The sequence below is a fragment of the Argentina anserina genome, chromosome 3 (genome assembly GCF_933775445.1).
Source record: "Argentina anserina chromosome 3, drPotAnse1.1, whole genome shotgun sequence".
NCBI classification, from domain to species: domain Eukaryota; kingdom Viridiplantae; phylum Streptophyta; class Magnoliopsida; order Rosales; family Rosaceae; genus Argentina; species Argentina anserina.
The window spans coordinates 10,573,606-10,593,741 of record NC_065874.1 but is presented as its reverse complement, the minus strand read 5'-3'; the positions used below and the strand labels follow the sequence as shown (position 1 = coordinate 10,593,741).

At 38.8% G+C, this 20,136-nt stretch overlaps 3 protein-coding genes across 4 annotated transcripts; 1 reads left to right on the top strand and 2 right to left on the bottom strand.

The window, feature by feature from the left end:
* Positions 1-4,004: 4,004 nt before the first annotated feature.
* On the bottom strand, positions 4,005-4,319 carry LOC126787037 (uncharacterized). Its single transcript, XM_050512974.1, has one exon. It carries the CDS (start codon positions 4,317-4,319, stop codon positions 4,005-4,007), a length of 315 nt encoding a protein of 104 aa, XP_050368931.1.
* Positions 4,320-5,030: 711 nt separating this feature from the next.
* LOC126787035 (uncharacterized) lies at positions 5,031-9,699 on the top strand. The gene is made up of 5 exons (XM_050512973.1): positions 5,031-5,182; positions 5,238-5,516; positions 5,815-7,406; positions 7,605-9,265; positions 9,454-9,699. The coding sequence occupies exons 1-5, from the start codon at positions 5,031-5,033 to the stop codon at positions 9,697-9,699; spliced, it is 3,930 nt and encodes a 1,309-aa protein (XP_050368930.1).
* Positions 9,700-13,658: 3,959 nt separating this feature from the next.
* On the bottom strand, positions 13,659-18,640 carry LOC126787988 (protein GRAVITROPIC IN THE LIGHT 1). Of its 2 annotated transcripts, XM_050513923.1 has the most exons (3): positions 18,228-18,640; positions 17,571-17,677; positions 13,659-15,626 (listed from the first exon to the last, which is right to left on the bottom strand). In XM_050513923.1, the coding sequence occupies exon 3, from the start codon at positions 15,624-15,626 to the stop codon at positions 14,067-14,069; it is 1,560 nt and encodes a 519-aa protein (XP_050369880.1). In that variant the 5' UTR covers positions 17,571-17,677; positions 18,228-18,640; the 3' UTR covers positions 13,659-14,066. The 2 variants fall into 2 exon arrangements, with proteins under 2 accessions (XP_050369880.1, XP_050369881.1); XM_050513924.1 differs by lacking the exons at positions 17,571-17,677; positions 18,228-18,640 and adding an exon at positions 15,749-17,495.
* Positions 18,641-20,136: the final 1,496 nt, after the last annotated feature.

Sequence of the window (20,136 nt, the reverse complement as noted above, 5' to 3'; positions counted from 1 at the left end):
GTCATGAGCATAGCTGTACATGAAATGGTAAACACAAACACCCAGGGCTTTGGCAGAAAGTGATCCACAGTATATAGGAGGTACAAGGTAGAGAGCTTAAACCACTGCTACCGCTGATTGGATCATAACTGCTACTGCTGAAACTGGAGCCAGTAGATTTACTCGTATAGTCGGTATAGATAAATTCGAGAGTCAAGTGATGAACATGCATGTGTATGCCCAGCCTCCACAATTTTAATGAATGTGAAGCAAATTTTTCGACTTCCATAATGGGCACAGCGGTACATTACCTTAAGATAGGGAACAACTATGGAAGCAACATGTTCAATCTCATTAGGTTCATCCTCATCAGACATGTTACCTTAAGATAGGGAACAACTATGGAAGCAACATGTTCAATCTCATTAGGTTCATCCTCATCAGACATGCGGTGGACTTGTATATTCCCATCGTAGATCTAACGAATTCGCTTAGCTTCTGGATCAGTAGTGTCCAGAGTATAGGATGGTTTGGCGGCATCACGCATCTCCTTATACGTATCCAAGCCGCCGCGCCAGAACAATATGAGAGCCCTGCAGGCACCAAACCCATTTCGCGCAGAACTTGTTCATTGTCATCGCCACTAATGTTCTAAAAAACTCGCCTCAAGACTCGCATGAGGCTTAAAAAGTTTAAGGCTACTAACATAACACCTCTATTTTTCGGTCTAGGCAGTGAGGCTTAAAAAGCTTACGCATTTTACGGCTATAGCTACATTTTTCACGTCATTTACGCATTTTACTACGCCTTAGAAAATATTTTTTTAGATATATTTATATATTTATATATATAGTGTGTTTAAATTGATTAAAATTATCTAAAATATTTAGATTATGAATTTCATTATATCAAAATGTAATAAATGGTAAGTTCTTATGTATATTTGTTCTTTTTGTATGTGTATAATTATCTATTTACACATTTAACTACTAATTTTTTTATAACATAAGGCTTATACCTAATGCGCCTCCAATTTTAAGGTTCAAAGCTCTCAAGGAAATGTTTTGGGGTACGCCTTCGATTTTTTAAACATTGATCGCCACCTATATAAGCAACTTCTCTCAGAACACTACTCTCGTACTTGAATGTAGATTTGGAAGAGTATATGGTGATCGGCCGATCGAGCGTGAAAGGAGAACAAGTCTCTCAATTTGATTGCTGAACACAGTAGCGATTGAATATTTCGTCATCCAAGAGCTACTCCAGAGTACATATATACAGGGATTTGTCGATGACATCCTCTTTCCTTGTTAAAGTCGTCGCCTCCCCTTCCCTCTTCTTCTTCCTCCGCCTCGCATGAGATTGACCCATTACATATCCCTCTTTTTCTTGACAAACCCTAACCTCCTTTTTGTCATGCCAAAACCCCGTTGAACATATGTAAGTATTCAATTTTTCATTTGGAAATTCTAGGGTTTTGCTCTCTATGTGTGCAATGCTTATTTGTTGAAAATTTTGTATAACTGTTCGTTTGTTCACATGGTTTGGTTCGGAAAATTTTGATCCCTAGCCTTGAAAGCCTGGCTTCATGTTAGGCCTCATCATTTAGCCCGCGGATTCGAAAAGTCCGCGGAGGCCCACAAGCCCAATGGGCTTTTACCCTGCCCAGCCCGCGAGAAAGCCCGCCAAAACCCGCTTTCGTGGGTAGAGGGCCAGGCTTAGATTAGAGGTGTGAAACCCGGCCCAGCCCGTAAAAGCCCGTTAAATAATAAAACATTATACATACATATTTTATTAAATTTATAGTAAAACTATCGCATTATGAAGCGACTATATGATGAAAATTTCTCTGGATCGATCGACACCAGCCGATGTGATTGGTATATATATTTAGTGACCTGTAAAAATTTCATCCAATTCGGACCTGGTTTGACCTTCAGAATTTCGGGTAAACCGAAAACACCACTAATATGTTCTAAGGGATAACCCATTACAAAGATACGAACGTCGAAAGTCGTTTGCATATCTGAAATCACCTAATTTTTGTTACCTATCGAGCATGGTCACACAGAAGAAACATATTTAGCAAAGTCCCGGTCAATGGGGTTTCAATATGTCAAAACGCCTCTTTTTTTATTGACCGTAGGTATGAACTGTCAAACCATGTCCAAAACGGACGAAATTTTTACAGGGTCCCTAAATATATATACCGATCACATCTACTGGTGTCGATCGACCATATTTCGAACTAGAGTTGGTGATCGCGTAAGTGTCAACTAATGTATCATACCCTTTATATTAGTTTTAAAATAAAACTATCGCATTATGAAGCGACTATATGAAGGAAACTTCTCGGGATCGATCGACACCAGCCGATGCGATTGGTATATATATTTAGTGACCCTATAAAAATTTCATCCAATTCGCACCTCGTTTGACAGTCAAAATTTTCGGTAAATCAAAAATACCACTAATATTGTCTAAGGGAGAACCTATTACAAATATGCGAACGCCGAAAAGCTGTTTGTCTATCTAAAATCACATAATTTTTGTTACATATCGTGTGCGGTCGCACTGAAGAAATCTATTTGGGAAATCCCCGGTAAATGGGGTTTCAATATGTCAAAACGTTTCTTTTTTAGTTGACCGTTGGTACGAACGGTCAAACCATGTCCAAAACAGACGAAATTTTTACAGGTTCCCTAAATATGTATACCGATCACATCTACTAGTGTCGATTGACCATATTTTGAACTGGAGTTGTCAATCGTCGAAGTGTCCACATTAAAGTGTATCATAACAATTATTAGGTTTATAATAAAACTATCGCATTATGAAGCGACTATATGAAGGAAACTTCTCGGAATCGATCGACACCATCCGATGTGATCAGTATATATATTTAGTGATTATTTTAAAATTTCATCCAATTCGGACATCGTTTGACCGTCGAAATTTCCGGTAAACCAAAAACAACACTAATATGTCCTAAGGGGGGACATATTACCAATATGCGAATGTGGAAAGATATTTACATATTTGAAATCACCTAATTTTTGTCATCGATCACATCTGTTGGGGTCGATCGATAATATTTCGAAATTAGAATTTATTTGGGACTTTTTTTTAGAATTTTTTCTAATAATTTTTTTATTGTTTCAAACCCTTAAATTAGAGTATTATATTTTTTTCTAATACAACCCGCAAGGCCCGGCCCGGCCTGCAAATTCCGCGTTATGTGGGCGGGTTTGGATCTTCGTATTTGTGAAAATACCCGGTCTGGCCGACCCGCCACTTATTTAAATTTACTAAATCCCGACCCGTTGATGTGCCCTACTTCATGTGTACAAGCATGCATAATACTGTACCGTCAGATTTTCTCTAGATTTGGTTGGGTAACTAACATATTTTTATTGTTACTTCATATTTTCATAAAAGTATAGCTACAGCTTCATATGATTAATCTTGCGTAAAATGTCCTCGTTTCTTCTAAAACTTAAGCAGTAGATGTGACCACAAAACTAATATTAAGTCATTTGATTCAAGAAGGAAACTAATATTAAGTAACAATCGATTGGCACCTACATCAGGTTGAGGTTGTACTTACCAGATTTATAGGTATATTTTTCAAGTTGAGGTTTGTACCCTAATCCACAATTCACCCATGGAACCGAAGCCATTGCTATGTGTCATGTGTAATAAGATGCGGCCTGCAATTACAAGTTTCAGTTTAAAAGCGAAACATTATTACCTAGATACTCTAGAGTAATTAAAGATGACTACGTACATGCAGAAATCGGAATCCCAAAATAACAAATAAATTTAAGTTCCAAGATAAGATAAAACATAACTCAGAACTCATAAGATAAGATCAGTTGATCTGGTCATTCGCACGAGTAGAGTAGTATATAAATCGATGCATTTAGGAGCACATAAATTACTCTAATGAAAGTAATGCTCAGGCAGCTCAGCACTGAAAAGTAATATCTATAATATTCACCTTAATTAAAAGATGCAGGTTTAGGTCATACATTATCTGGCCAGAACTCCCTACAAAAGGCGCGCTCAAATTCCTTCTCTTGCAATCTCTTCTCCAACTCCTGCATCTTCTTCTTCTTCTTTGCAAGTCGAGCTTCCTTGTTGTTTGAATGCGGCTTCTTCACCTGTAATTTTTCTGCTCCCAGACCCAGTTTGTCATTCTTCAAGTAAGTTTCTACAGGCTCCAACCTTCCCTGCTCAGAAATCCCAAGACCAGTTCCTTCCTTCCAACCATGTTTCTGCAAAAGCTTAAAACCTATGTTGGATGAATCTATGGTTGCTAATGAACATGATGGTGCCATGTCGTTCTTCTACTTTCTTTCTCAGGTTCAAGAGAAACCAATTGGTGAAGCTATATTTGTGTCTATTTATTAACAAGGAATTCTGACTATAAAAGGTCTGGATAACGAACGACGACCCCGCTCCTACTACTAATTGGGATGGCATTATGCCTGTTTGATTAACTTTCCTACTCCTCATAGGATTAGTTTTTTATTTGTTCAAACAAAGGTCCTTTATGCCAGAGGTTGTATTGACGAAAACAACCGTTGTTTCTTCTCAGTTAGTAAATTACTAAATTGTGGTGACTGTAGTCTTCTTCTTCACTCTATGAATCATCTTTACTAGTTTTTCAACGATATCTCATCTTTTTGAATGGGCTCGTACCTAAATTCTTTACTGATTTTTTGCCGGACGATGTTCGTTGTCACATACTTTCATTTATGCCAACAACAAATGTTGTAAAGAGTAATCCTATAGATTTTTTTAAGCGTTTGGAACCCGGCCTAACTGAGAGGTTCAGCCCCACGTTCGGTTCCGTTTAATAAAAAAAATAGTAAGGGGATCAGACAAAAACCTTGTCAAGAGAAAAAAGAATATCAAATCTTAAACAAATAAGATACAAAAAGTAGATCATCCTACTACCTGGGTCTCTTTTCCGATTTTAGACGTGTTTTTATCTGCACCAGGTCGGTCTGCTCGGTTTGTTGATAGAGTACTCTTTTTTCCGTGGCATGAATAATATTCATAAATTCCGTATTGAAGGTTTTGGCATCAAGAATTATTATTCTTGTATTGATCCTTGGATCGATATTGCCATTACGTGCAATGTTGTTGAACTTGACCTTGATCTTCTTCATTTCGGCTTCCCAGATCAGCGTGTTGAGTTACCTGAAGCAATTTCGTTTGCAACACATTGGTTGCATTATTTGAATATGAAGTTGGGACCTAGCTAGTGTCATTGCCATAGCACCTACCTCAAATTGTTTTCCTCGTTTCAAGTACCTACATGTGACACTTAACCGTCCTCGACTTCTCGACTGGATCGAGAAGCTATTTGCTTCTTGTCCTCAGCTTGAAGATTTGATTGTATATGGAAATCTTGGGTCGCTTGGTCATTCAGATTTGAACAAAACTGATGCAGGAGCATCTACTGATGTCACAGGCATGCCTAAGAGGAAGGTTCAAAGTCCACCATATCTCAAGGATTATGTTAGAAAGTAATGCAAGATCTTTTTCCCTTATTATCTAGATTTATATTAGATTGTATGTTTACCTATTTAGGTAGAGTATTATTCCGGGTATCTTTTATTTCAGTAGTTTCCCTTCTAGCAGGACTCTTCCTCTTCATATACCAGCAGCCGTGTAAGCCTTTTGGTGGATGCTTTTGATATATTGAATACATAATTGCAGCCTTGGCAACATATTGTAAGAGTGTTCTATTATTTCTGGTGGGGGTGTTGTGATATTGTTATTGATCTGTGCCTCTGGATATTCAACCCCATTAGTTGGTACCAGAGCTCGGTTGGAGGTGGTGGATTCCATGGCTAATAACAGGCGCGGTTTTAGGGGATTCCGAGGGGAAGGTCATGACAACGACAACAACAACATGGAGGAAATTAGGAGAGCACTTCAACAGCTCAGTGAGCGAATGGCTCGCATCGAAACTCAAGGCCGAAACAGAGGGGGTTTCGACGGGGAACGGGAGGAAAATCCTTTTCATCGCCGTGCTCTTAGGGATGAGACGGGTGAAGGGGGACATGGCAACAAATCTTTTGATATGAAAGTGGATCTGCCAGAGTTTGAGGGGAGGATCCAACCTGAGGAGTTTATCAATTGGCTCAATACGGTGGAGCGGGTCTTCGATTACAAAGTAGTTCCTGATGAAGACAGGGTGAAGATGGTTGCAATCAAACTAACAAAACAGGCCTCTGCGTGGTGGGAAACATTGAAGCTTCGGCGCGAACGCTTAGGAAAGTCAAAGATTAAGTCTTGGGAAAAGATGAAAAAGGCAATGAAGGAGAAATTCTTACCAGACAATTATGTACAAGATTCCTTTATGAAGTTACATGGCTTGAGGCAAGGTCTTCGATCTGTTGATGAATTTACTGAAGAGTTTGACCTCTTGAGTATGAGATGTGCTGTGACTGAAACAGAAGAGCAGACGATTGCACGGTACCTTGCAGGGTTGAGGAAAGAAATACATGATGTTTTGGTGTTACATCAATTTTGGTCCTTTAATGATGTGTACAAGTTGGCAATCCAAATAGAGAAACAACAAAAGCCTCGGAATAAGCGTGTTGGGGCTGAAGATTATGAGCAAAGAAAATTTGGGGCTGCGAAGATGATAACAAATGCGGAGCATGGAAAACCGATGGAAGTACAGAAAAATCTGCCTCAAGAGAGTCGTACTTTGAAAGATGGAGGTAGGAAGAATGTCAAGTGTTTTAAGTGCTCGAGACTAGGACATATTGCGTCCGAATGTCCTAATAGGAGAATCGTCAGTTTAGTAGAGGAATTGGGTGAGTCAAGCGATCGAATAGATGGGCCACCAGTGTATGACGACTATAGAGAAGAAGCTGATGAAGAAATCACATGGAGTGACCATGGCGACTCACTGGTAATCCGCAGGGTGATGAATACTGTAAAGGTGGAGGAGAATCCTAATTGGTTGAGGCACAACATCTTTCATACGAAATGCACAGCTAATGAAAAGGTATGTCATGTTATTATTGATGGAGGGAGTTGTGAGAATATAGTGTCAGAAGAGATGGTCGATAAACTTAGTTTGAAGACAGAGCGAAAGCCAGAATCATATAAGCTCTCATGGTTCAAGAAGGGGAATGATGTGATTGTTAACCAGCGATGCTTGGTGACGTTCTCTATTGGTAGCAAATACCAAGATGCACAGTGGTGTGACGTGGCTCCGATGGATGCATGTCATTTGTTGTTGGGGCGTCCTTGGCAGTTTGATCGTAGAGCAATACATGATGAATACAAAAATACTTATAGTTTTGTCAAAGATGAGGTGAAGGTAATCTTGGGGCCGTCTAAGTCTGAGAGCAGTCCAAAGCCAACCAAAAGGGAGAATAGGAGTTTTTTGTCTATGGGTAAATTCCTTGGAGAATCTGAAGACAATGGTGGCGAGTTATACTTACTCATTGTGAAAGACACATGTCCAGATCATCTCAATATTCCTACGGAGTTAACGCCTATCCTACAAGAATTTAGTGATGTCATTCCAGATGAGTTGCCTGCAGGGTTACCACCAATGAGGGATATCTAACACTGTATTGACCTTGTCCCAGGGTCTAGCCTGCCTAATAGGCCTCACTACCGTATGAGTCCGCAAGAATATGAGGAGCTCAATAGACAAGTGACAGAATTACTAGAAAAAGGGGTTATCCGGGAGAGTATGAGTCTGTGCGCGGTTCCAGCATTACTCACACCTAAGAAAGATGGGACATGGCGTATGCGGCCTGGTGATGAGTGGAAAACTGCATTCAAGACTCGTGATGGTTTATTTGAATGGATGGTTATGCCGTTTGGTTTGACAAATGCCCCAAGCACATTTATGCGCTTGATGAATCAGGTATTTCGACCATATATTGGAAAATTTGTTGTGGTGTATTTTGACGATATTCTTGTCTATAGCCCGGATGCATCTCAACATGTTGATCACTTGAAGAAGATTTTTGAAGTACTTAGGGAACAAAAGCTTTATGCCAACCTGAAGAAGTGTGAGTTCCTTACTGAAAGTTTAATATTTCTGGGCTATGTTATTTCTGTTGATGGTATTAAAGTAGACAGCAAAAAAGTTGAAGCTATCCTCGAGTGGCCTACACCGCAGTCTATACATGATATTCGGAGTTTTCATGGGTTAGCCTCATTCTATCGCAGATTTATTAGAAATTTCAGTTATATTGTCGCACCTATGACGAATTGTCTGAAGAGTAACATATTTAACTGGACTGAGGCAGCAGAGAGGAGCTTCCAAGCTATCAAACATGCCATCACTAATGCACCTGTGTTAGTATTGCCGGATTTTCAGAAAATTTTTGAGGTTGATTGTGATGCTTCAAAGATTGGTGTTGGGGCAGTTCTAAGCCAAGAAGGAAAGCCGGTAGCATTCTTCAGCGAAAATCTCAATGAGACAAGGCAAAGGTACTCTACTTATGATATTGAATTTTATGCAATTATGCAAGCTCTTCGGCAGTGGCGACAATATTTGATCTATAAAGAGTTTGTCCTGTACTCTGACCATGAAGCATTGAAATTTATTAACGGTCAACACAAGTTGAATCGAAGGCATGCACAATGGGTAGAAGAACTTCAAGAGTATTACTTTGTGATCCGGCATAAATCTGGGGTTCAAAATAAAGTGGCAGATGCCTTGAGTCGCAAGGAAGCCTTGCTATCAATCATGGGAGCCCAAGTGCTTGGGTTTGAGCAATTAAAAGAGCTATATAAGGATGATTCTGATTTTGGGAGTACGTGGGCAGAATGTGTGGCATCAAAACCCACATCTGATTTTCATATCAAGGATGGATACTTGTTCAAGGGAAGTCGGCTCTGCATCCCTAACTGCTCTATGCGTCTCTTGATCATCGAAAAGCAACACGGTGGTGGTTTGGGATGCCATTTTGGGCGTGACAAAACACTAGCACTAGTTAATGACAAATTATATTGGCCAAAGCTATCTAAAGAAGTGTTGAGGTATGTGCAACGCTGCAGAACTTGTCATGTAGCTAAAAGTCGTAGCCAAAACACAGGACTCTACACACCCTTGCCTGAACCTCAAGCTCCCTGGATCGACGTGAGTATGGATTTCATTCTGGGCTTCCCAAGAACAAAGCAAGGATATGATTCAATTTTGGTAGTGGTTGATCGTTTCTCAAAGATGGCGCATTTTCTACCTTGCAAGAAGACCATGGATGCTAGTCATATTGCTCATATTTATTTTCGAGAGGTTGTAAGATTGCATGGCATCCCTAGCACCATTACTTCGGACAGAGATACTAAATTTGTCGGGCATTTTTGGCGCACCTTATGGCGGAAATTGGGTACAAAGCTACAGTTTAGTACCACTCACCACCCCCAAACTGACGGGCAAACAAGTATGGCAAGTTGCATGATCGGGGTGGTGGCCCTTACAAGGTGTTGAAGCGTGCTGGGAAGAATGCATACGTGTTAGACCTCCCTGGAGAAATTGGGGTCTCACCAACATTTAATGTGGCTGATTTACAACTTTATCATGGGGAGAACACAATTACTAGCTCAGACTCGAGGTCGAGTTCTCTTCAACCCCAGGAGTCTGATGCAGGAGCATCTACTGATGTCACAGGCATGCCTAAGAGGAAGGTTCAAAGTCCACCATATCTCAAGGATTATGTTAGAAAGTAATGCAAGATCTTTTTCCCTTATTATCTAGATTTATATTAGATTGTATGTTTACCTATTTAGGTAGAGTATTATTCCGGGTATCTTTTATTTCAGTAGTTTCCCTTCTAGCAGGACTCTTCCTCTTCATATACCAGCAGCCGTGTAAGCCTTTTGGTGGATGCTTTTGATATATTGAATACATAATTGCAGCCTTGGCAACATATTGTAAGAGTGTTCTGTTATTTCTGGTGGGAGTGTTGTGATATTGTTATTGATCTGTGCCTCTGGATATTCAACCCCATTAAAAACTCTCTCTGCACCCAAACTTAGAAGATTAAAATTACGTTTGAGTGCCTATCTTAAAAACAACAAGTTTAGGTTGTACATGATTGCATGTTATGAAAGTTTGGATCTGAAGGCTAGGAGAACGTTTTAACGATCATTCAAAGAGTAGCGAAATCCCTTAACAGTGCCAAGATTGAACTGAAGGGTTATCATGGGGACCTAATCACCCCATTGTCAATGACTTTGATATAGGATTTGCCGATCGGATATTAGCAGTGGGAGGTACCTGTCTCTTCAGTTCAAATTTTAGGGGCAAGTATCAACTATCTTTTGCTATCGAGCCTTTTTACACTCTGGAACTTGCTGATGGCAAATGCTATTTCTTTCTGTTGCCCTCTTTTATTTTTATGAAAGGGTAGAAAGTAGAAACCCTAGCCTCTACTCCAACCTAGCTAGTGGATTATTTCGTTTATATTATCATCATTCGGATTGTACAATGAGGGGACATAGCGCCTAAACCTTGTTTAATGACTTTAATAATACAACCATGCATCTTCAACGTACGGGGGAAAATGCTATCATTGCTGTGTAACCTGTGTTATAATGACAAATCTGTGGTTTTGAACTTTTGATCGAGTATTATTTGGTGAATTTATAGGCCATGGTTAATTTGTGAAGTATGTAGACACTAAGGGCAAAGGATATTGTCTTCCTACATTTAATCTTGATCCTGAGCCAGTTGGAGCTACATGGATCATCAAACTTGCGTGTTTGGCAATTCCTGATAAAAGTTCTCAATGCATCACCCATTCTGTAACATCCGCTTGACTGCTTGTAAATCAAAATGTAAGTGCATTGTCTTTCATCCATGCAAAATGCGATTGAAATATATAATTTTCAAACAATATTATAATGAAAAAATTTACTAATAGTCTCTGAACTCATGTGGTAATAATAATCTGATCTCTGACCTTTAAAAAAAATCAAAGAGATATCTGAACTCTTATTCTAATATCAATAAGGTAATCCTGTCAAAACTTTTGAAATATTCCGTTAAGATGTTACTTTTTCTGTTAATTTTTTTTTATTTTATTAAAATTTGGACGGAACATGATGGACCTATTTATCTGTCATCATGCCCGAAGATTGTGCCTATTTTTTTCATCATGCCTGAAGAGTACGTTTTTGCATAAAGGGATTCGAAGGACAAATTGGTGAGGTAAATCCGTAAATGTGAGTATGTGACAGAGTACTGTTGAAGCACGATCAGGTTTTGAGTACGGACGTCATAATTTGTACTAGTGATTTCTGGAAAGATTCGGTGGTGAAGTTCCAGAACTAATGTTTAAAACTCGAAAGGGGTTCTAAAATTTGTAAGATTGAAGGGATCTTCTGATCTTTGACGAATGAATTCGTTATTTGCTGGTAAGTATTCGCAGTTGTAGACTTGTAGTGCCCTTAATTATGACGTTAATTAGCTTCGTGAAACACACTTTTGTCAGGCGGAGGTGTTTAAAAAATTTGCTTGACATGCATGAATTCTTATTGTATCAGAAACATAAGGGTTTTTAGTGAAGGGTGATCGTCTAGTAGCTAGCTATTTATTTTCTGATTTGTTGCCTTGAGCATTCTCTTCTTTATTCTCTGTAGGGCAGACTTTATAAATAGCTTACAAATTGCTCATGTTTGGAAAAATTATATTGATACATGCATAAGAACTTAGCTGAGATCTGAAATTCCACAATATCCTCAAAATGTTGGGTTTTGACAAGTTTTGATTAAATTTAAACTATCTTGCCCGGCCATTTTGTTGATCATGACTATTACAGTTTTAGTTGCACATTTGATCTTTTCACTACCTGCAGAAACTTCACCAAAATGATGGAAAATTTCAGTTGATTTTTTATGTCGTCGTATTGTAACGTAAGTCATTAGGAAGTCAAGGCAATGAGCTTTGGACCGGAAGAACCATACATATCGTACTATAAATTTCCGCTCAAGACAACCGTCTAACAGGGCTCTTTCCGTCCAGAAATGACCGTCTTATAGATTTCCAAGGGGTTCTCCCAAGCTAATATATAGTGTACCACTGAAGACGCTATAATAGACAGGAAATATCTTTATTTTATTTTTTTGGTCCATTTTGCACCACCGACTTTGCCAGAAATTGTCCATGCATGTGCAATGTCGAGGAAGTACGTAAATGAATATTTGCCCACTAAAAGCTGCTGGAAAACAAAGCCACTGTGACATCCATTAGAAAGGAACTTTGATGAGATTGGGGCAATCTTAAGAAATCTTTCAACTATCAATATATCTGACTTGCTTTCTACTCTCTCATCCATGCATCTGGAGAAACATTAAGAATGACAAGGCGCATGTATCGTTATCAGAAAACAAAAAATCGCCATCTTTCTTTACCAGTCATCCATGTAATCAATGTAACCTACAACCATTTCTATAATTATGACCCATATCTAACTACGTACGCAGATATTTCCAAACATAACCCAAATGTCCACCTATATATTGGAAAACGAAGACATAACAAAAATCTTGTAAATGTTTTGAACATTCTTGTGTATTGAAAAGAAAATTAGCTGTTGAGTATTGACATTAGAGTGAAGAATAACTTTCTTGGAGTTGATCAATAAAACTATTTTCATCAATGGCTGTCGGATGGAGTTCAAAATTGAACTCCATATGTAACTTTAAGCTTACATGTATAGAATATCATACACACTCCTGTGTTATCATTAATAACTTTTATGTCGATTGACAGAGAAGTAAAGGACGGCCATTTAAATTTCATGTCCAGGAGGAAGATATGCCATTATGTGTTTCCTAGAGTTACCACAAGTCCACAACCACTAAAACCATAGCTAATTCGGTAAATCCTATCATTTTCCACAACCAAACAATAGAAGAATGACTCGAAGCATATAGGTCTCCTCTATATGTATAAAGGATGGGGAACACACCTCGTGGAGAAAGAGCCTAAATTATGCAAGTGCCCTTTTCACTGAGGAAGACAAAATTGCCAAGATACCCTGTCATTCCAAATTGATGGCCCTCCTCTAACACCGGCCAGTGTTTTCAGAATAAAGTGGGCATGCTATGTAGGACCTTCACATATTGTATGGGATGTTAACGTTATACTGCCAATGTGTATAATGCAATGCATCACATATCAGGGTGCAGAATAATAAATTTCTGCAATATGTTCAATGAAATGGGCAACAATCAAAGACAATACATTATCCTGAATCGGAAGAACAAAGGACGGTCACACATTGCCTCAGCTCTGCATCAACAGGGAAGGTGTGGCAATCAACTTGCCTTACTATGCGATAGTAGAAAGTCCAAGGATATTCAACTTGCCCTGAACTACTGAACTCAAGCTCCAGCCAATGTATGGCACGATTGTTCTAGTCAAAGACCAAATTAGGTGACTAGTTAAGCGCAACTCAAGTAAAAACTGCATACTAAGTCATTGTTTACCAACAGTGACACTCCAGAGCAAGGTTTAGTTACTGAAAAGCTGAAATCTTACCCGGGCAGGAAGAATAAAATCTTGTACTAGTTGTTTTGTCTTTGTTGGATTCTCTATACACTTCCAACTGAGCGAACAAACCAGAAATATGGTTTCTTGCATCTTAATTAATAACAGAGACAAGTTTATACAAACAGGAATAAGAAACTAAATTGCACCTCTTATATATATATATATCATTGTTATTTACATAATTAAACATGCCACGTCTGGAAACAGTGATGCAAAACAGCTAGATAATCCCTTCTGGCGCAGTGGCACTGATCTAATATTAACAAAATTGTGGGATGTCCTTGGAGGAAGAAATTAAACAATGAAATGATTCCAAAGGTAAACCTCCAAGTCTCCAACACAGCGGTCGACGCTCTTTCCTTTTTCGAATGGGCAGAAAAAGAAAAACAAATGGAGAATAATGTCCAGGTGACCGAACTGGAAGTTGCCCACAACACAATCAGGAACCAGAAAGGCTATTTCTTCATTACTGTAATATGCTGTGGACCCAAAACTACCCGAAGGAATCAAAATTGACCTCCGATGATCAACAATGGCATTACCTTTGTTTACCTGGATTGGACTGTAGCTGAGAGGTGAGGTAAACTTGGCATTGAACGACAGTTTTACCGAGCCTGAATCCTGGAACAACTGTGAATCCTACAACTGGTTCTGATGCCGTTGAAAGGAAGGCTTCCTCTACCACACTTTCCATGTAGACTTCTGAAAACCGACACCCTTTGCTCACTTGGAAGATTGCAGCTTCGGGATTGAAGGAGAAGGCCAACAAATGCAGGAGCCAGACGCGTTTTGCCATGTCAGCAAATAAAGAAAAGAAATTGGTGCTTGGAAACTCACCGGCATTCACAAGGTTTCTTTGATTCAGATCGCCAGCAAATGATGTTTCCATCTTAGGATGGATCAGTCGCAAGTACTTGACGCGGCAGAATTTGGCAAATGCTGATTTAGGATTTCGAGAGAGATACTCCTTCGCCTTCCAAGGTTTGAGTTCTGTGAATCTCTCGAAAAAGAGCTGTTGCTGCTGTTTTTTCTTATCTGGCAATAGCTCGTTTGGAAGTGAGAAGTTGGGGTGTTGGAAAGCATCAAACATTTCCCTGCAAACAAAGTGTTCAAATGCAAAACATTTGTGGTCTTCTTTCCAATAAACAACTTCACCACCATCGATTGAATTAGCTGCTGAATGAATGTCCCACCCAGCAGACTTCATTTCATCCATCATCATCCTAACAAAGATCCGAATGGACTTGACTGTGTGTCGAAGAACTGTAATGAAATGGCTAGGACTTAAACCAGATAAATGAAGATTCTCAGGCACATATAACTGCCCACTTTGGTAGACTCTTTTTTCGAGCAACTTGTTCTGTTTATTGGCTTCCTGCAACTTCTCACCAAGAAATATTACTTCAGAGTCTTTAAGCCTCACCTGCGATTCCAACTTTTTTCCCATAATCTCATAGGTTTTGAGAACACTCTTCTGTTCCTCAATCTCAGCCAACACAAAAGTAGTCTCTGGCGAAGGATCAAACTCCTTTTTTAAGAAACACCTCTTCAACTCGGACAAGTTCTTCAGCTCGTTAACTACTGTATGATCAGCGGCACGAATTCCTTCAGCATCATAAGGTGTTTGAGCATACTGTAGTTCAGCATAAGCAGCTTTAACAGATGAAACACTGGCAAACAGCTTTGCAAGAAGAGCTTCCAAGGCAGCTCTTTCCTGAAGCTTGTCGTTGTTCTTCTCAAACGATTGAGACAGACTAACCCGAACCTTGGGAGCGGGAGCATTCCGATCATCCTGAACTTTCTGGATTCCAATTTCTTGCGATTTGAACTTCTGATATCCATTTTCTTTGGACTTAATTTTCTGAATCCCAATTTCTTGGGACTTGGCTTTCTGAACAGCAAATTCTTGGGACTTGCCTTTCTGAACCCCAATTTCTTGGTAGTTAACCTTCTGAATTCCAATTTCTTGGGAGTTACCTTTCTGAATCCCATCAACGGGGGCAATTCCTGTTACAGTGCGAAGATGAAGAACTTTTGCAATAGTTCGTGCAAGCCTACTTTTAGATGGAGTTACAGCTGATCGACTCACTGAATCCATCTACAAAACAAAGATTAACAGATAATTAGAAGGCTACCAATGGTGAAAGCTCAATTATGATACCATCTAGAAATAGCATATACAGAACAACTGGAATAAAGATAAGGGATGGTAATGATTACTATGATGAGGGTGTAGAAGGAAAGCTAAAAAGCAATATGCTTTAACACTTAGACCAAGGGCATTACTGGAGGATGGAATTTCTTTTTGTTTGCTCTTTCACCTTTAAAAGTTTCGATTTGCTTTCTTTTGAAAGCCTAACAAAAGCAGATTTAAAGGCGGGAAATGGAGCGAGAAAACAGAGATGAACAGTAGAGACAGTGAAGATGTGGAAGAGATATTCAAAGCACAAGCACAAAAGACGTGTAAATACTTATATATATAGAACACTCGGAACCTTAGTTATCATAACACATGCATTAATGATGTTTATTAAATTCAACACCCTCCAAATCAAAGGTTAAACATATTCTTTATAAAAATATATAAAATTAGAATTTGGATGACCTTGCATTTGGTGATTCTTGCTCTTAATATTTTCTTATCATTCTCCTTCTTAACCCTATGGTCCAAGTCATGCCTACTATTCTGTTTTTCTTTTGGTCATGCCTACTATTCAAGTCAACAAAATTTAGGTAATAGCTTTTACTTTTTTCCGAATAAGTACCCTAATTGCAAGAACACATTCTCAGTTAGCCTTTTCTTGCAATTTATGTGTTCATTGAGCTACAATGAGATTCTACGCGAACTATAAGAAAACTGATGTTTGGCCAAACGTAAATAATGATTAAAAATTCATAATCATCCCTTTGGATTCCCTGAGACACCCCACTAACTACAACAGTAGTCCTAAAAGCAATCCCTGCAATACCCGAAGATCTGAACTGAAAGGGACCCATCATAGTGAAAATCTGATTAGGAATTTTGGATCATATGCACCATTAAATCATGGTTTTTCGTATACACTAAGCGGTGGATTTTATTCCCTCATGCATCACACCATCAAAGACATGGTTTTTATGGTTAATGACTCATAGAGATCTGAGCCGATATATATGACTCAAACTATTCTAATCCAACGGCCGGAAATCTATTCCCAAAGCACTTGTCCTGCTCCCCCATATAATGACAAACATAAGCATCCCAATTTTGCATCCCAATTCACACGTATATTGTTAGTGACACATTGCAATACCCAGAAAAAGGTTCCAATGCCTTCTCTCTTTTTTCTACATATTAAAAAAGGGATGTACAATCTCAATCTAAGCCCTGGTGTAAAATAAAAGCTAAAACCACATTCTACTTAACTTATAAAGAAGCTAATTTTGCACAAATCTCAAGCTTAAGTCACATATTAATGTTTTATACCTTAATATAGTATCAGCAGTCCTCTAATACAATATTTACCGACCATGTTGCTAATCCAATCTCTTCCACCAAATTTTACTCTCAAGTCTCAACTAGGTATAATACTCCAAAATGAAGTAATAGAAGACCCTAATGCCTAAACCTAAACTTACACTAAAGTTACAATATTGGCAATCCCAGTCTTTGACATCTACTGCACTACTGTAGACTCACATGAACGTTAAAAGAAAGGTATATGAGATGTATAGAAGTATAGAAGTAATAGAACTAGCTACTCTCACTGTCTCCTTACAGATCTTGTATGGAACCCCACAAACTGGACAGTAGAAATCTGAATTCTACACATTTCTTAACAATAAAAAGCAAAAGGTCCCACAAAAGTATAGCCATGGCAGTGCTATTATACAGAAAAAATAAAATGGTAACTAAAAACTAATCACTGTGATGAATGATGGACCAGAGAGAACCAGGACCACTCCACACCACAGAGAAAACCAGTGGGTCCATATGGAAATGGAGTAAATATAGATACCAATATCAGAAACCAAACACTAGGAAAGTGAATCATTCACATACCTTTGAAATCAAACTGGATACAAATGGAACCTGGCAGGTCTCAAATCCTCTTCATTAGTAACGTTAATCACAAGATAACAGAGCCACACAAAAAGCAGAGAAGGACCCTGCAACCACAAAACTGAGAAATCAGAACCACTGAAAACGAATGATGCTTAGCTTTGTTTTTCTGATACAAAGATCAAAGAGCCACTGACCAAAACAAAACTGGTCTTAGAAACCCAGAAGCAGAAACAATGAAAGATTCAAAAGAAATTCACTTTCTGAAAGAAAAGAAAAGAAAAAGTACCAACAAACCAAAAGCAAAACTGAGCTAAGAGATTCAAAATTTTAAAAGGCATGAAACAATAATGCGTTGTGAAGCTAAAACACACTCTTACCTCTAATTAAAAGCTACAGAAAGCATAGCAATAACAGCAAAAACCGTTTCAGGATCCCAAATATGAATGCCAATTAATTCAAATTTGTTGTTCTTTTACGCATTAAACAGGCAGCTCAAAAGGCCTACAACTCAGTATGAAGATTTAAATGAAACAAAGAAAATCTATTTAGAAATTTTGAAGAGAAAAAAATTCCCGAAAATGGAAAAGAAAATCAAAGTGAAAATGGGGAGTGGTTTTAGAACCAAAACGCTTCAAACATTTAGTGTTGTCTTACCTTAAAAGGGACACAACATTCGTAACCGAGATTGAACTGTCCAGTTCGAGTTTGACTAGCTTGTTAACTACTGCGTTAATCCAAAAACACTTCAGCAGCTTCAAATGCTTCCCGACTCTTTATGGGTTTAAGAGATTGGGTTTTGGAGATGAAGATGGAGACTTAGGAGAAGGAAAGGGCAGAGCTTTTGAGCCTGGAGAGGAAGAAGGAGGAGGTGGGGAAATGACGAAAGAGGACAGACACGTTTTCGGGGGAAGGGCTCGACGCGGAGGGAGGCATTGGGAATTAAAAAGGAGACAGAGCCTTCATAGCTGGGGTTTTGCTTTCGTGTTTTTTGTTTGACGCAAATACCCCTGTGAGTTGGGGATATTGTCCTATCCGTTGTGGGCAGTGGGTGGGTCGGTGCCTTTAGATTGGGAGGGGTAGTTTGGGGATGAGACACTGGCAGACGTGACATCGTTTCGGAGGTGGGAAAGTTGGGGGAAATAGACGGAGAGGATTGAGAGGGAGGACTTAGGGTGTAGATGCTCGGTCCTGAAGTTTGATGTATCCATTTGCCAGCTTTTATATTCTTCTAACCTTTTTTTAGGTCGAATAATATTCTCTTTTTATGAAAATTTAATTTTTAATGAAAATTTAATTTTTAATGAAAATTTAATTTTTAATGAAAATTTAATTTTTATTGAAAATTTTCAATTTTGGAGGCTCCATTGACTATATTGTGATATGACAACTAGGAAAAGATCATTGGAGGTAAAAATTTGCAAACTAAAAAATTTGATGATTTGGAGCTAATGTTTATGTAGAAGGGTGTACGGTTATACCAATATATGGCAATATGATTTGAAAGACTTAATAATGATGTTTATAATTGACAAGGCGCCCAGCCGGAGCAAATGAAATGGGACATAACCATGTACAGTTACTAATGCTGTGCTACTTATAGTAAAACTTAATCTCCAAATCTAAAACGAAACAAGCTAGAATCACCGGATATAATGAATAATTTTTACTATCTTCAATTATAATTACATTTAGAAGCCCTCATTAGTTTAACCTAAACGTATAATGATGAGTACAATTAACCTAAACGTATAAAACAATTAAACTTTAGACCACATAAAAAAAGAATAAGTTTGGATCGATTCTTACAACATGAATACTGTTGGCACCCCTACTAGTATAGAGCTAGTATGGCATGCCACCGAGCATAAGCATGACTCTCTAGGCGGATCTACAAGTCATTATGTGGCTCAACCATGATATTCATAGCGTACCTCGTCATACAAGTTTTCCAATGATAGTCGGAACTCACCAAGACACCACCAGAAAGTCACCTTTCCGGCCTCATCAAGATGGCTATATAGTAAGCCTAGAAAGACACTTGTCACACATTGAAAAATATGTAAATGAGAGTGGTTCCCTCACCTATAAAAGGGACTCATCATCCCACTTAGAGGGGATCACTACTTGTATAAATTAAGACTATTTGCATATACTAGTGAATTCAAGTGGACGTAGCCTACCCCAAGAGAAGGAGGTGAATCATTATACTTGTGTAAAACTAATATTCATTAAAAGCTAACTGTGTGATTAGTCACCCATCTGGTAATCACTACGTTAACATTGGTGCCGTCTGTGGGAAGCTGACAATTAGCTTCGTCGCTCACCACCAACAGACCTCCCACGGTCCCCCACACCCCGATGTGCATGAGCTCACTATGGCGCAGTCATATCTTAAAAAAAAAATTTGACCCTCCCATGGTCCATGCCTTCCACGGTCACGTTCTTCCACGCTCCTGCTAGCACGGTGCATAGCTACTCCCGTAGTCTCATGACTGCTAGCACGGTGCACAGTTACTCCGTAGTCCCACGACTGCTAGCACGGTGCAAGACTGCTCCCGTAGTC